Source organism: Phyllobates terribilis, unplaced genomic scaffold (assembly GCF_046119375.1).
Source record: "Phyllobates terribilis strain yellow unplaced genomic scaffold, ASM4611937v1 Scaffold_2__4_contigs__length_985480577, whole genome shotgun sequence".
NCBI lineage: Eukaryota > Metazoa > Chordata > Amphibia > Anura > Dendrobatidae > Phyllobates > Phyllobates terribilis.
The window spans coordinates 219704584-219722320 of record NW_027362762.1 but is presented as its reverse complement, the minus strand read 5'-3'; the positions used below and the strand labels follow the sequence as shown (position 1 = coordinate 219722320).

Here is a 17737-nt window from a genome sequence, read left to right as displayed (position 1 = left end):
AGAAAAAAGCCTTTACTTACAAAAATTGTAAGGCATATTTTGAGTTTGCCAAAAGACATGTGGGAGACTCCCCAAATGTATTGATGAAGGCGCTGTGGTCAGATGACACCAAAGTGTAACTTTCTGGTCACCAAGGTAAATGTTATGTCTGACGCCAAATCAACACAGCTCATCACCCCAAGGTAAGTCGCACAACACGAAAAATGCCAAGGGGGTGAATACTATCGCAAGCCACTGTATATTTACTTAGAAAATTGGTGATAAAGTTCAATACTTATTTCACCCGCTGTGTATATTTACAGTACAGACCAAAAGTTTGGACACACCTTCTCATTTAAAGAAATTTCTGTATTTTCATGACTATGAAAATTGTACATTCACACTGAAGGCCTCAAAACTATGAATTAACACATGTGGAATTATATACTTAACAAAAAAGTGTGAAACAACTAAAAATAGGTCTTATATTCTAGGTTCTTCAAAGTAGCCACCTTTTGCTTTGATGACTGCTTTGCACACTCTTGGCATTCTCTTGATGAGCTTCAAGAGGTAGTCACCGGAAATGGTTTTCACTTCACAGGTGTTCCCTGTCAGGTTTAATAAGTGGGATTTCTTGCCTTATAAATGGGGTTGGGACCATCAGTTGTGTTGTGCAGAAGTCAGGTGGACACACAGCTGATAGTCCTACTGAATAGACTGTTAGAATTTGTATTATGGCAAGAAAAAAAGCAGCTAAGTAAAGAAAAAGGAGTGGCCATCATTACTTTAAGAAATGAAGGTCAGTTAGTGCGAAAAATTGGGACAACTTTGAAAGTGTCCCCAAGTGCAGTTGCAAAAACCATCAAGCGCTACAAAGAAACTGGGTCACATGAGGACCGCCCCAGGAAAGGAAGACCAAGAGTCACCTCTGCTTCTGAGGATAAGTTTATCCGACTCACCAGCCTCAGAAATCGCAGGTTAACAGCAGCTCAGATTAGAGGCCAGGTCAATGCCACACAGGGTTCTAGCAGCAGACACATCTCTTCAACAACTGTTAAGAGGAAACTTTGTGCAGCAGGCCTTCATGGTAAAATAGCTGCTAGGAAACCACTGCTAAGGACAGGCAACAAGCAGAAGAGACTTGTTTGGGCTAAAGAACACAAGGAATGGACATTAGACCACTGGAAATCTGTGCTTTGGTCTGATGAGTCCAAATTTGAGATCTTTGGTTGCAACCACTGTGTCTTTGTGCGACGCAGAAAAGGTGAACGGATGGACTCTACATGCCTGGTTCCCACCATGAAGCATGGAGGAGGAGGTGTGATGGTGTGGGGGTGCTTTGCTGGTGACACTGTTGGGGATTTATTCAAAATTGAAGGAATACTGAACCAGCATGCCTACCACAGCATCTTGCAGCGGCATGCTATTCCATCCGGTTTGCGTTTAGTTGGACCATCATTTATTTTTCAACAGGACAATGACCCCAAACACACCTCCAGGCTGTGTAAGGGCTATTTGACCAAGAAGGAGAGTGATGGGGTGCTACGCCAGATGACCTGGCCTCCACAGTCACCAGACATGAACCCAATCGAGATCGTTTGGGGTGAGCTGGACCGCAGAGTGAAGGCAAAAGGCCCAACAAGTGCTAAGCATCTCTGGGAACTCCTTCAAGATTGTTGGAAGACCATTTCCGGTGACTACCTCTTGAAGCTCTTCAAGAGAATGCCAAGAGTGTGCAAAGCAGTCATCAAAGCAAAAGGTGGCTACTTTGAAGAACCTAGAATATAAGAAATATTTACAGTTGTTTCACACTTTTTTGTTAAGTATATAATTCCACATGTGTTAATTCATAGTTTTGATGCCTTCAGTGTGAATGTACAATTTTCATAGTCATGAAAATACAGAAAAATCTTTAAATGAGAAGGTGTGTGCAAACTTTTGGTTTGTACTGTATATATTTTTTGTTTTGTTTTTTTCTGCTTCTGCATATATTATGCTATAAATTTTGTCTCCACAGATATATGTACCTTTATTGGTGATAGTGTTTCCTTGTCTTCCTTTTTTGTGTAAATACATATTATGTTTTATACTTTTCCTCTCCCCTGGTTTCTGGACTGGAGCGCATGCAGCTGTTTAATTTAGAATGTATTCATTCACCTTATTCTCCATTGTAGCCAGTTTCGGACTGGGATGCCAAGGGCCCACCAGTAACCAATGCCAGGGGCACACTTTTCAACTACATGCAAATGTGAGATTATTCTCAATCAGAAATGTATATAACAATGAATTGGGTATATTGCCAACTGAATAAGATGCTGCCTTTGTCTGTACATAGTGATTCAGTACACTGCTCAAAAAAATAAAGGAAACACTCAAATAACACATCCTAGATCTGAATGAATGAAATATTCTCATTGAATACTTTGTTCTGTACAAAGTTGAATGCGCTGACAACAAAATCACACAAAATCAATGGAAATCAAATTTATTAACCAATGGAGGCCTGGATTTGGAGTCACCCCCAAAATTAAAGTGGAAAAACACTACAGGCTGATCCAACTTTGATGTAATGTCCTTAAAACAAGTCAAAATGAGGCTCAGTATTGTGTGTGGCCTCCACGTGCCTGTATGACCTCCCTACAACGCCTGGGCATGCTCCTGATGAGGTTGCGGATGGTCTCCTGTGGGATCTCCTCCCAGACCTGGACTAAAGCATCCGCCAACTGCTGGACAGTCTGTGGTGCAACGTGAATTTGATGGATGCAGCGAGACATGATGTCCCAGATGTGCCCAATCGAATTCAGGTCTGGGGAACGGGCGGGCCAGTCCATAGCTTCAATGCCTTCATCTTGCAGGAACTGCTGACACACTCCAGCCACATGAGGTCTGGTATTGTCCTGCATTAGGAGGAACCCAGGGCCAACCGCACCAGCATATGGTCTCACAAGGGGTCTGATGATCTCATCTCAGTACCTAATGGCAGTCAGGCTACCTCCGGCGAGCACATGGAGGGCTGTGCGGCCCTCCAAAGAAATGCCACCCCACACCATTACTGACCCGCTGTCAAACCGGTCATGTTGAAGGATGTTGCAGGCAGCAGATCGCTCTCCACGGCATCTCCAGACTCTGTCACATGTGCTCAGTGTGAACCTGCTTTCATCTGTGAAGAGCACAGGGCGCCAGTGGCGACTTTGCCAATCCTGATGTTCTGTGGCAAATGCCAAGCGTCCTGCACGGTGTTGGGCTGTGAGCACAACCCCCATCTGTGGACATCGGGCCCTCATACCACCCTCATGGAGTCGGTTTCTAACCGTTTGTGCAGACACATGCACATTTGTGGCCTGCTGGAGGTTATTTTGCAGGGCTCTGGCAGTGCTCCTCCTGTTCCTCCTTGCACAAAGGCGGAGATAGGGGTCCTGCTGCTGGGTTGTTGCACTCCTACGGCCCCCTCCACGTTTCCTGGTGTACTGGCCTGTCTCCTGGTAGCGCCTGCAGCCTCTGGACACTACGCTGACAGACATCCTGGATGAGCTGCACTACCTGAGCAACTTCTGTGGGTTGTAGAGTCCGTCTCATGCTACCATAAGTGTGAAAGCACAACCAACATTCAAAATTGACCAAAACATCAACCAGAAAGTATTGGTACTGAGATGTGGTCTGTGGTCCCCACCTGCTCAACCACTCCTTTATTGAGAGTGTCTTGATAATTGCCAATAATTTCCATCTATTGTCTATTCCATTTGCACAACAGCATGTGAAATTGATTGTCAATCAGTGTTGCTTCCTATGTGGACAGTTTTATTTCAGAGAAGTTTGATTTACTTGGAGTTATATTCTGTTGTTTAAGTGTTCCCTTTATTTTTTTGAGAAGTGTATATTGCGCCAAGCACTGCTCATATAAGAGGGTGGTGGCCCACTCTTGCACAGGGGCCCATCGGAGGATTCTCCTTTTCTCCTGTGGGCCAGTCAAAGCCTGATCATAGCGGAGGATAAAAATAAAAATGTTTTTATTTTTTCCATTCTTTGCCGTTAGGGTTGGGGTTAGAGTTGTGGTTATGATAACGATATGACGACTAGTGTTGAGCGCAAGTGCTCAAAATACTCGAGTTTGCAATGGGTGCTCAGGTATGCACCGAGTATCGGGGGTGCTCGAGTGACATGCTCGAGTCCCTGCCCCACATGCTTCGCGGCTATCATACAGCCAAAAAAACATGCAGGGATTGCCTGCCATACACGGGCAATCCCAGCATGTTTTTTTTTGGCTGTCTAACAGCCGCAAAACATGCGGAGCGAGAACTTGAGCACCCAATGTAAACTCGAGTAGCGCGAACACTTGCGCTCAACATTAAAAAGAACATATTCAATATGCCGACCTAATGTTATCAAATTCTGTGTCATACCTCTGCGTTCAAGGTGCTCACAACACATCTAGATAAGTTCCTTGAGGGGTCTAGTTTTCAAAATGGGGTCACTTGTGGGGGGTTTCCACAGTTTAGGCACACCAGGGAATCTCCAAATGCGACATGACGTCTGCTCTAGATTCCAGCCAATTTTGTATTCAAAAAGTCAAACAGTGCTCCTTGCCTTCCAAGCCCTGCCGTGCGCTGTTTTCCCCCACACATGCTCAGGAGAAATTGTACAATAAATTTTGGGGTCCATTTTCTCCTATTTCCCTATTGAAAAAAAATTAAAAAAATGGGTCTAAAGTAACATTTTTGTGAACTAGACCTGTGCTGAAATTAGTGTCTACTTGTGAGTTGAACCCCCACAGTGTATATAGATAGATACTGTGTAAATATATCACAGTGAGCAAGACTGTAATCACTACCCTGCAGGACAGCTTACTCTCCGTCATATGTGTGCAGAGCGGGCTGTCAATTAATTTGCAGGGGGAGTGCATACAGTGAGCTCACTATGTAGTCAGTGTGACTGTAAGGCTGTGTGCCCACGATGCGTTTTTGGTGCGTTTTTTGGTGCGTATTTGCAGCGCGTAAACGCTCCAGAAACGCATTGCATACCTTATCCCATGACTTCCTATGACATTCTGCAAGGTCTGTGCACATGGTCAGGATTTTTTCTGCGCAGATTTTACTCGCAGACAAATACGGACATGACCAATTCTTGTGCATTTCTGCATGAGTATTTGCCTATACAATGCATTGGAAAAACGCATGGCAAATACGCATGCAAAAACGCATGTAAAAACCGCATGCGTTTTTCTGCCAAGGAGATGCAGAAATCCTCAGGAAAATTTTTGCTTTATTTCTGCATCATGGGCACTAAACTTAATTGCTCCCTGCACCACCCCAATAATTGTAAGTGAGCAGCTACAGGGAGAATAAAACTTCATTTTCTTCATGTAGCAGTCGCAAATCTCAGAAAAATAAATTGTGTACTTTCAATCAAGTGATTGCTCTGGAATAATAAAGGAACCAGTTTCCTGTAGATGTCTGATTTTTACTCTAACTGTACATGGCACAAGGACGTAGAGAAAGCTTTCATCAGAAAACCACTGCTTTTACAGGATTTTTCCTAATAATAACACAGTAGATGTGCTACCCAAAGAGATTTTGAATTAAAACCAACAAAATAGATTGTTGTATGTCTATATTTTGTCTGCTATATGTATTCAGCAAATGTGCTAAAAATAAATTTACATTTATTTATGTACCTTAATTCCTTCACGACATCCGCCGTACATGTACGTTTTAAGTCGGAAGCGGGAGTATGGAGTGGGCTCATGCAGCGAGTCCGCTCCATACCCGGCAGGTGATGGCTGTGTATTAGACAGGACCTGCCTCTCACAATAGCAATTATTAACCTGCCAAATGCCACTGTCTATCTCTGACTGCGGCATTTAACACGTTCCTGCATGCGTGCTCAGCATTCTCTCCGCCTCAGTCCATAGGCACGCCCGTGACGTGATTGCTGGTCGGCGATAGGTGACTGCCGGGGTCTGTTTATAGCTTCGTAATGACAGACACATGGGTTCCTTTGAAACCCTACCTGTGGCCGGGTTTCGAAGGAGACCATGATTTTGCTATATGCATGTATACAGCACAAGTGATCGGATGATCGTAGCCTCAAATTTAAAAAAAAAAAAAAAAAAAAAAAATCACATCTATCTCAAAATGGTATTAATAAAAACGTTGTCTCGTCCACCAAAAAATAAGCCATCACAAAGTTTTATCAGCTGAAAAAAAAATGTTATGGTTCTCAGAAAATGGCGACAACCCCAAAAAATTTTTTTCGAACACTAAAATAAAAAAAACCTCGAGATATTGCGTATCGTCGTTATCGTATTTATGAGGAGAATCATATCGCATGGTCATTTTTACCACAAATGTAAAAACAATTTTGTAAAGAACAATGTCAGAATTGCGGGGGGGGTTCACACTTTCACTGCACTTGGAATTTTGTTCCTGTTTTCCAGTACACTATATGGAACAATGAATGGTGTATTTTAAAAGTACAACTTGTCCTTCAAAAAACATGTCCTCGTCTGTCTATGTGGGCAGAAAAAAAAAAGTTATGGCTCTGAGAAGAAGGGGAGGAAAAATTAGAAAAGCAGCAAAAATAGGAATTGGCCCCGTCTTGAAGGGGTTAATAGAAAGCCCCAACTCATCCTGTTAAAACAAGCCACTATACAACTATGCCAATGGGTTAATAAACAAGTTATGGCTCAAAGAGTGTGGCAAAAAATCCTTCACTTAAAAGCATCAAAAATAAGCTAGAAATTAAAGGAATATTCTCAAGATTAAAAGTTATCCCATAACCACAGGATAGAGGATAACGTTTTCAAACTCTGGGGGTCCGACTGCTTTGGCCCTCACGATCCCAAGTACAGTGGCTTTGAAGAGCCCTTGCTGAATGGAGTGGAGGTGTCCATATTAACATGTCAAGATTTTTAAGTGGGCGGATACATCTTAAGCACAAAGGGCCTGATTCATCAAGACCAGTGCTGTTCACTAGATAATGAGATGTGCTGGAGCTCCTGATCCATGAAGAGTCGTACACCTTTTCATAAAGTAGAGTTGGACAAGTGGCATGTACCTCTGTGTGCGCTCCACCACAAATTCTACTCCTGTCTCTGCTGGAATAAGATTTGTGGCGTAGTGAACACCGACGTATGTCATGAATTTGATGCCCTTGTCTCACCTCAGCTTTGCCTACTTTATCGGAGCTTGGTAAAAATGGCGCAAAAAACGCCATAAGTCACAAAATTTACTGCAGTCTTGAGTTGCACCAAAACTATGCGACTTTTCAAAGCTTTTCAACGCCGCGCGGAGCGACTTAAACAAGCCTTGTCCCGAGTGTGCACATACATTTCTGATTGCTGTATAATAATCATTCCCATCACGTCCATTACTTTAAAAATTGTCATAAATCCCTCAGTAAAGATAATTCTTACCAAAAACATACCTATGTTAATCTTAGCACGCAGATGTTTCGGAGTAAATGTCCAAATGAGTGAATTGAGCAATTCGTTATTGTTTTGCTCAACCATCTATTGGGCAAGTTAATCAAAAAGCTAAGAAAACACACACACACACACACACACACACACACACAAGTCCGGCGGAATGCTCCATTGTGCGCCGCGCGGTTTGAGCACTGAGTGCGCGCCAGAGATTGCTCCCTATAAAAGGTGCTAGAACTTTTTTAATATTGCGAATCGAGCTAAATTGTTTTGCATATATATTCGCCACACTTAATACATGATTAAAGACCCCCCTCAAATTTTGCCTTAAGCACGAGAATTGGATGCTCAATTCGGTTGAGATCAGGTAAGTGACTCGGCCATTGCAGAATATTTCACTTCTTTGCCTTGAATTCTTGGATTGCTTTCGCAGTATGTTTTGGATCATTGTCCATCTTTACTGTGACACGCATCTAATCAAGCTTGCTGCATTTGGTTGAATGTGAGCAAAAAGTATCGCTCTGTACACTTCTGAATTCATCAGGCTGCTCCTGTCTTCAGTCAGATAATCAATAAACACTAATGACCCAGTGCCTTTGGAAGCCATGCATGCCCATGCCATTACACTGCCTCCACCATGTTTTGCGGAGGATGTGGTGTGCTTTGGATCATGAGCCGTTCCAAGCCTTCTTCATACTTTCTTCTTTCTTCTTTCTTCTGGTACAAGTTGATCTTAGTTCATCTGTCCAAAGAATGCCTTTCCAGAACTGGGCTGACTTTAGATGTTTTTAGGCAAAGTATAATCTGGTCTTTCTATTTTTAAGGCTGATTGATGGTTTCCACCTTGTGCTGACCCTCTGTATTTGCTCTCATGCAGTCTTCTCTTTATGGTACTTAGATACTGAGACACCTACTTCCTGGAGAGTGTTCTTCACTTGGGTGAATATGGTGTAGATTTCTTCACCATGGAAAGGATCCTGCTGTCATCCACTAATGTTGTCTTCCGTGGATGTCCAGGGCTTTTTGAGTTCCCAAGCTCACCAGCTTGTTTTTGAAGAATGTACCAAACTGTTGATTTGGCCATTCCTAACATTTCTGCTATCTCTCTGATGGATTTCTTCTTTTTTTTCAACCTCATATTCATCTGTTTAACTTCCATTAAAAGCTCCTTTGACTGCATTTTGTGGGTTCACAGCAACAGCTTTCAAATGCAAACACCACACCTGGAATCAGCTCGAGACCTCTTACCCACTTAATGATGAATTAACAAGGGAATAACCCATGCAGCCCATTAAAAAGCCCAATGGGGACAGCGATGACAATACATGTAAAGTGCTGTGGAATATGATGGTGCTATATACGTGAGCATAGTGCCAGTAAATAGTAAATAAACAGACTAGTCCAGTCTCATGACACCCCCATAGGTTGACATTACCTGTTCTTTCATAGGCTGGGAGCCAGGTGCAGTAGATTACAACTTACATAAAGATCCCTCACAAATGACAATTACTCAGAATCATCAGACAGCACAAATTCAGTGATAATGTCTGAAAGTATTTATAAAAAAGAGATAATGCAGTCATATGTAGGACACACATGTTCTGTGTGTGTTCAGCATTCTCTACATACAAATCACTTACTGACAACAGCGATGCTGATGCCATTAATGTGATGTAAAGGCCAGCAGGCATTAGATTCCTACTAGCTGTAATCAGATACAGGCGATGCTAGTATAATGAGCCGATTTACAGCTTTTTCTCTATTAGGGCAAGGTCAAACATGGCGCTCACAACATGGCTAAAAACCATTGCAGCCAGGTCCTGCTGGGAATTACAAACTGTCTATTAAACTTCTTTGACTTTCTTTTTTCACCATATATAATTTGAGTAACGTATTGTTAAAATATAATTATTTCATAAGATGGATTTAAAGGGGTTGTCCACTACTTATTATCCCCTCGGGGCCCCTAAGTGTTTTTTGTAAATACCTTCTGTTGCAGTTACTGCCTGTGAGCTGCGCTATCGGTGGCCTCTCACAAGCATTACGTGACCCCCGGCTGCAAGTCCAGGCTGCAGCCGAGGGTACCTCTTCCGCGTTCCACCGGTGGCTGCTGGGTTGTGGGCGGGGTTATCCCAGCGCGTCATACCCAGCATCGACAGTGCTCTCTCCCTCTCCCCATTCATTGGGAAAGAACGTGCTGGATGCTGGGTGTGACGCGCAGGGAAACCCCACCCACAACCCAGCAGCCACCGCGGGGACCCCAGCGCTGAGTAACACCTCACTTGTCGTGACGTCAGCACTGGGTCACATGATGCCTGTGAGCGGCCAGTGATAGCGCCGCTCACAGGCAGAACCTGCAACAGAAGGTATTTACAAATATACTTATAGGCCCCGGGGGGATACATTGGGGGCATAATAAAAAGTTGTGGCCAACTTCTTTAATGTTTTGTAACTGATACTAGAAGGTTAAAATTTTCTGATGTGTGTTTAAATCGAAAAAGTTTCTCAATAAAAATTACAATTATATAAAAATATTTTCTTTGATTTGGCAAAGGGAACAGCTGTTTTACCTGCAAAACCATGTTCCCCCCGCCAAAACAAAGGATGTTTCAGAGCCACAATACAAACGCCTAGGGAAAAAGTTACTGATAATCAGCAGGAAGGCAGAAGAATCATGAATATTCCAGATGCAACAAAATTACTACTTTACCTCTTTACACATAACTGACAGATAGTGGAAATCTGTGTCGGTCACTATTCTATGTTACTGTCTGAGAAGTGAGCAAGAAGGGGCTAAAAAGTAGCATTTAAAGACTCCCTTCTTAACTGGCAATGCAAAAAAGACATGAAAACCTATTTAAATAAACCTTGGTGTACGATATGTTCTTAATATTGCGAGAACAAAAAGGAGAAGTTTTGATCGCTATCGAGCACCAAGCACTAATGCCCTGAGAGCAACATCCCTTATATACAATGCGCCAAGTTCTCTGTGCAGAAAGCTCCACAACCCCATCAAATAATGGCATTTACTGATTAGATGTTAGATCTAACATTTAGGGTCAAAACTGCAGACAAATTCTGAGAGTTTTTATTTGCATGTAGGATTAGAAAAGGATTTGTTTTACATTTTTAATAAAATCACTTTTGCAATCTGGTTCTACTAATGTGAAGAGTTTTGGCACAGATTTTTTTTACGGAGTATATAATGCTATTTGGATGTATTCCATTACAGAGTTTAGTGTATGTAAAGCACAATTTCAAGAACAAATTGTCAAGGTTTCATAAAGGACTGTGGCCTGGGACACTGAGTGACCACAGCTCAGCCGCACTATGGAATCTGGCGTGTGCTGGTCTGTTGGTTTTGTGAGCGACAGTCTAGTCATTTAAATCTGATGCTGGGGCATGCTAGGCTGTCAGCATTTTGAATGACAGCCCTGCAGCTCAATCTGGTCTAGTCTGCGGGCATTTCCCCAAGTGTCTCTCGTCCTTAGTGATTTCCTAGGTATTTAGCTGGCTTGCTGTAGGTGTGCGTGTGCTTGCTCGGTGTCTGACTTCTGATCTTGTTTATGGCCTTGGATCTGTTGTAAAAATTCTCATGGATTATTCCTTCTGCTTTTGATGCTCTCTGACTTCAGGAATCTGACTCCGGATTTGGACTCTGACTATCTCCTGGTTTTGATATACCCTTCTGGCATTTGACCCCGAACTGTACCACGCCTTTGACTTACCCCTCTGTACTAGGAGCCCCGCTGGTATCTGACCTAGGACTTCCTGACTACCCTGTCTCAAGGCTTGCCCGTGACTCAGCTTCACACAAATATTAGCACTAAATATATGGCCCAATGGTCATAATCCAGAGAGTAAAAAATATCAGTTTAAGGCCAGGTTCTCGAGTACTTATGGAAAATCATTAGTTTTTTGTTTAGAAAAAAAAAATGATTTTTCATCAGTATTTTCAATTGTATGCAATCTGTATGTCATACATGTGTTCGTTTTTCTATTTGTGTATGTAATCAGTATGTTTATTTTGTCAATTCATTTGGCATCCATTTTTACATGAACAATTTAATAAATAATAAAAGGACAAATATACAGTTTACAATGTTTATAATTGTAACAAATCAATTAAAAACACATGACATACGAATAGTAACCCATATGTGATCCATTTTTTATGCACCCATTGACTTATAATGGGCGACTTTAATCCAGAATACAACTGAAAGCAATGCAGGCTGTGAATTTTTTGTACACATGGACCATGGGTCGGTGTGTAAAAATGCTCATGTGAAGTTAATGATGCAACAACAAAAGGGTTAAACAATTTGACTTGTTTTCTCGACAGATGTGTCCTTTGACAGGTTCCATAAGCCAGAATGTCCTAAGATAGAAGGTCACAGAGTGAACCACAAGACTGATTCACACAGCATGAAGGTGACATTATGAAATCTGCATAACTAGTTGTCATCCAATTTTTCTAGGTAGTAACCTAAATAAGTGAAGTGATGGCCAAACAATATGCAAAGTGGAGGCTATCTTGAGATAACCACATACTGTTTGACTGGAAGATCATTTTTGTTGCATACAGTGGCATGTAAAAGTTTGGGCACCCCTGGTCAAAATTACTGTTATTGTGAACAGTTAAGCAAGTTGAAGATGAAATGATCTCTAAAAGGCCTAAAGTTAAAGATGACACATTTCCTTTGTATTTTAGGCACAAAAATATTTGTCTTTTTTTTTTTTCATTTTAAAAATTACAAAAAGGAAAATGGGCAGATGCAAAAGTTTGTCACAATAACAGTAATTTTGATCAGGGGTGCCCAAAATGTTATATGCCATTGTATGTTAAGCCTTCAAATGCTATTTAGGTGTAATTAAACTAGTGCTGCAAAGAAGTTTCGAGGGCTGCTGGAAATTACATGTCCATGCATTTCTTCTGATCCCACTGGTCGCTATATAAAACCCAAAAACATCTAGGTTGGCCTTACTCCCCAATATACATGCTGATGTTTTTACATACCTGAAGATGTGGTATGACTCCTCAGTAGGACTGGCTGTGGGGTAATACCCCGATAGTTCAGCAACTGATTGAAGAGACATCTGGCCCTTCGAAGTGAAGACGCTGGGAGAGTCCCAGTCGCGGGCAAGCGAAGTAAGGACTGCATGAGTCATAGAGCTGGAAATAAAAAGATATATGTGAGATAGTAGCAGTGATTTCTAACTTTGACCTTGAAAGTTTATTTACAGTGACAAAGTATTTTAGTATGGGTACAAATAAGTAATAAGATGCTCGGCAATATTGCTGGTCCCATCATATGAAATGACACATTATGGCAACTTGTGAAATACTTTAGGGCAGATTTATTAATTCAATTATGCTGGTTTATAGTGGAAAATATGCTTTTCACAAAAGCCACATTACTAAATCTATCACCAATTTTTTACTTTGAAACCACTGTTGGAGAATATAGCACACACCACAAAATAATTTCACACTGGCGTACCACTTTTGTTTTACCGTAGCCCACTGCATAAGCAGTCTGCTAAACTTTCCTATATAAAACCTAAGATAAAAATAATGATCAAATAGCCATAGGAAATAAATAGTAATACACGTAAATAACATAGGGTACTTAGATGACACTAATTTGATCAAAAAGAATTAAAGCCATCCCACCAAGACTAAGTGTACCCAGTAATGATGGTCCCTAACTCCACTATTTCCCTTCTATATGTCAAGAGGCCTACAAATAGGTGGGGTAAAAGAGCAGGACCCAGACCTGACTATTTTGCCCATGGTACGCTGTATAAATATAATGTGCAACCCAAACAGGAAGAGTTACGCCCCTATATGTACTAAGCACAAGGAACTAAAGCAAAACCAAACAAATGGGCCGGTACAAATGCAGGTATAAGTGAAATGCATAGGTGCACATTCACACTGTGGCCACTAACAGACAAAACCTAGAATAAAAACCATGAGCAAATACCCTGCAGTAAGTAAATAAACAGTAATATATATAATAAAGAAATTAAATGGTATAGAAACATTCACCAGTGTAACAGAGGCCAAAATGATACACAATCTAGAGTCACACATCCGTGTGTTACCATCCGAGAGAAACGGACAGATTTGTTTCTTAGGTGTCATCCTAGTTGCAGCAGTTTTTTGTCTCATCCCTTTTTTATCACTGAAGCAGGTAGATAGCCAGAATTTTTTTTAGCCATTGACTTATTTTATCATTTAAAAACGGAAGAAACTAGGAAGGAACTCTAAAGTGAAAAGCATGTCTTCAGTGTGTCATCCCGTGTCTCATGGATCCCCATAGACTTTAAAGAAGGTGTCCACTACTTGGACAACTACTTCTCATACCCCACCCTTGGCCCCGATGAAATAAAAAAGATTATACTCACCTCCCGTGCCGATGCAGTGCTGTTGTTGTGACAAGTGAGTCAGGCGCCCAATCAGCGCTGGCGTCACTAGCCCCGCCTCCTGTCAGAGATTAGCGGCAGCCCAGACTTCCTCTCCATGTTCAATTCAATAGAAGGCGGGGACAGTGACGTCAGCGCTGACTGGGCGCCAGGGTTACGTGTCACAACAAATGCACGGGAGCCCCAAGACCACGAGTGCCAACACCGTTGGAACGGCGTCAGCATGTGAGGTGAGTATAGGCTTTTTTATTTTATCAGGGCCAAACATTTAGATCAAGAAAGGGTTGTCCTAGTAGTGGACAACCCATTTAATGGCCAAATCTGATCCACAAAACGCATGAAAACAGGACATGTTCTGAGTCTTGCAGACCAAAGACATGAATCTGCTTTTAATACCAATGTGTGTATGGGTCAATGAAACTCTATGGGTCAGCGAGCGGTCCCGAGAAAAAAAAACAGACATCATTAGGATGTGTGAATGTAACCTTGACTTCTCTTAGGTAAATGGATCCCTTGGATATGTCTCAGCTACATGTTGAGAGTTTTCTGGCCAAGTAAGCTAAATGTAGGGCTCAGATACAATGTGCGCAGAAATTAAGAATTGACAGCTTGGAGCACATTAGAGATATTACTAGAAAAATAAAACAAAGGTAGAATTGCCTGAAAGGTCAGTAAGAAGCAAGTAGTAAGGATTTGTGAATATAAGGAGGAAACTTGCTCACCTATTCAAGTCGTGTGGCGGACACCACAACCAATGGAGTATGTAGTGTGGGTGCAGGTGCCTTTTTTCAGCTTTTTCTTATACAATCTGTTCATCAGTTCTATAGTGACCATGGCCATGTATTGCAAATCCAAGCGAATAGGGGGTAGACCTGCAGTACCTGGCCATGGCCACTATAGTTTTGACACCTGCTGTCTACCGACAGGATTTGAGAACTTTCGTCTGTCGCAAAAAACAATTAATTGGTTTATTTAACCTACGTTACTATGATCTGTGGTGGGTGCCGCACCCCCCTCCAGTTCATTGATTTAGCAACTCGGACAACCCCTTGTGAATTCCTGTGTTTGTAAACTAATAACACTTATACTAACCTCCGGTGCCGGTCCAGCGGTGTCGGTACTGTTTCTCCCAGTGATTGTGTGACATTGTTATGTCATGCGATCCATGTGGCCAATCAGCGCTAGCTTCACTCTCCTCACCATCAGACGCATCACATGCACCCGGAGGAAATGAGAGCTGCTGCTCTTTCACTTGATCTTTTGTCTTATTACAAACACATCACCTCTTTCAGTTGTCCCCTCATAGTGCTGTCAGCTCTGCTGTGCCTGATTTCAACTAACGCACAGGCAGCCAGTGTGGGGCAGGAGCAGTACAGCTGCTGTTGTACTCCTCTCACAGTACTGGTAGGTCTGCTGTACTGATTCTCCTCTCACACAGAAAGCTAAAGAAGTGTTATGTGTAATGAGGCATAGCCATGCAGCTGAGCTGACAGCAGAGAGGAGAGGTGCAGCTACAAATGTGTTTGTAATGAGACAAAGTTCAGCTCTGCTGTATTATGATAATCACCAGGGCACTGTTGGAGATTTTGCACTGATTATCACACACTGCTCTGCAGTGATATCAGGAGAGCAGACTATCAGTCATTACATGTCTCACACTGGTAATGCCCCTTTCATTTACAATAATCTCTGGAGGCAGATTCTCATGCAGATCAGTGTCTGACCCATAGCCTGGAACAGCTAATTTACATATAAGAAAAAGGTGGATTTCTCTGGAATAAGACATCAGCTCGCAGATATCAAGGTATCATTTTATTCAGCTTCCTATGACCTACATGCCCATATACACGATTTAGAAGAGTTGATCCTACTCAATTCATTTTAAAGCACAATCCCCATGCTCTTGTATGGATATAATTGAAAAGTGCTTGTAAAAACAAGCAACTTATTTGTTATTAAAATTCCATCCAATAAAGCTTGTAAGCACCAGGCTGACACTGGCGGGATCACTGGAGCACACTGTTAACTTCTGACCCGGCCAGCTTCAATGCCTCTGTGCTTCTCCGAAGCTGCAGACAACTCTGCCTCATACAGAAGCATGGCAGCGCGCACGTCTGAGGGCAGCAGCGCAACAACACCGCTGATCTGAGCTGCTAAGAGGGAACAAACCACCCCCACAGCAAGGCGAGGGGAGCGGCGTGCTCCTGAATGGGTACGCAGACAACCCTGTGCCACCAGTCATGCACATTAAGATAGTGTGCTAAGAAATACTAAATATATCAAAAAGTTGCATAACTTCGTAAGACGTACATTAATATTTTATTTAAATACCATTGGACAATTGAAAAAAAAACTGAAATCCAGAGGAAAATCTCATGTTAGAAATTATAGCCAGAATGCTGGGTCTGTCTGATCCCGTAGAAACCGGGAGGTCAGGGCAAGCGGCCACGGTACGGATGTAAGAGTAGCCATATATCACCACTGGCCACACAGCGCTGCACCGAGCCACAGCCATGTGGTGCTGACCAGGGACTGACCCACAGCTCAGGCATCACATATTCCTCGCTCTCAGGGTCACTGTATACACATGACATACTCGCAGTATGTACTATATGCTGAGCCGGTATAACAAGAGGGACCGTGCAGTGATGGCGCAGCACTAGCACAGCACATGACGAGAGAGTACTGCCGGCCATGGCCTGTCACCAGTGCTGTCCCGCTAAATCAGGGTTGTGTGTCCCACCCGCCTCCGCTCCTCACTCTGTCACTCTCCGTGTCCTCCACGACCCAGGTTCTTGTGTCACCGGCTCATGAGCTACAGGGGGAAGGAGAATCTAGGAACACAAAGTCCGCCCGGAAACCCTTCCCCCTGTCATGTGCAGCACCAGTGAGACACAACATCATCTCGGTGACGTCAGTCAACACGTGACTGTACAAGTGCTGGTGCCGCCAGCGTCGGTGTAGTAAGGAACTGAGGAGGCTGCGTATAGTAGAGTCACTGGGTGAGAGGAGTGAGGGGTCCAGGCTAGGACGTACGGGCTCCTGGGAGGTCCTCTCTGCTGCACAGCATCCTAGGGGAGCTCATCAGAATGAATGGCTCCTGGCAGGTATAAGAGCCCATACATTCTGATGTCGTCACTAATTTTATATATATACTGTACAGACCAAAAGTTTGGACGCACCTTCTCATTTAAAGATTTTTCTGTATTTTCATGACTATGAAAATTGTACATTCAAACTGAAGGCATCAAAGCTATGAATTAACACATGTGGAATTATATACTTTACAAAAAAGTGTGAAACAACTGAAAATATGTCTTATATTCTAGGTTCTTCAAAGTAGCCACCTTTTGCTTTGATGACTGCTTTGCACACTCTTGGCATTCTCTTGATGAGCTTCAAGTCACCGGAAATGGTCTTCCAACAATCTTGAAGGAGTTCCCAGAGATGCTTAGCACTTGTTGGCCCTTTTGCCTTTAGTCTGCGGTCCAGCTCACCCCAAACCATCTCGATTGGCTTCAGGTCTGGTGACTGTGGAGGCCAGGTCATCTGGCGTAGCACCCCATCACTCTCCTTCTTGGTCAAATAGCCCTTACACAGCCTGGAGGTGTGTTTGGGGTCATTGTCCTGTTGAAACATAAATGATGGTCCAACTAAACGCAAACTGGATGGAATAGCATGCCGCTGCAAGATGCTGTAGTAGCCATGCTGGTTCAGTATGCCTTCAATTTTGAATAAATCCCCAACAGTGTCACCAGCAAAGCACCCCCACACCATCACACCTCCTCCATGCTTCACGGTGGGAACCAGGCATGTAGAGTCCATCCGTTCACCTTTTCTGCGTCGCACAAAGACACGGTGGTTGGAACCAAAGATCTCAAATTTGGACTCATCAGACCAAAGCAC

The 17737-nt window shown here is 42.8% G+C and overlaps 1 protein-coding gene across 1 annotated transcript in view; it reads right to left on the bottom strand.

The window, feature by feature from the left end:
- VWA8 (von Willebrand factor A domain containing 8) overlaps window positions 1–16746 on the bottom strand; it is a 524780-nt gene extending 508034 nt beyond the window's left edge. Inside the window, exons 1-2 of the mRNA XM_073663915.1 lie at window positions 16592–16746; window positions 12420–12575 (exon numbers count right to left, since the gene is read on the bottom strand). Coding sequence (XP_073520016.1) covers window positions 12420–12564 — 145 coding nt within the window. The 5' untranslated portion in view covers window positions 12565–12575; window positions 16592–16746. The remainder of the gene's footprint in view (window positions 1–12419; window positions 12576–16591) is intronic.
- Window positions 16747–17737: the final 991 nt, after the last annotated feature.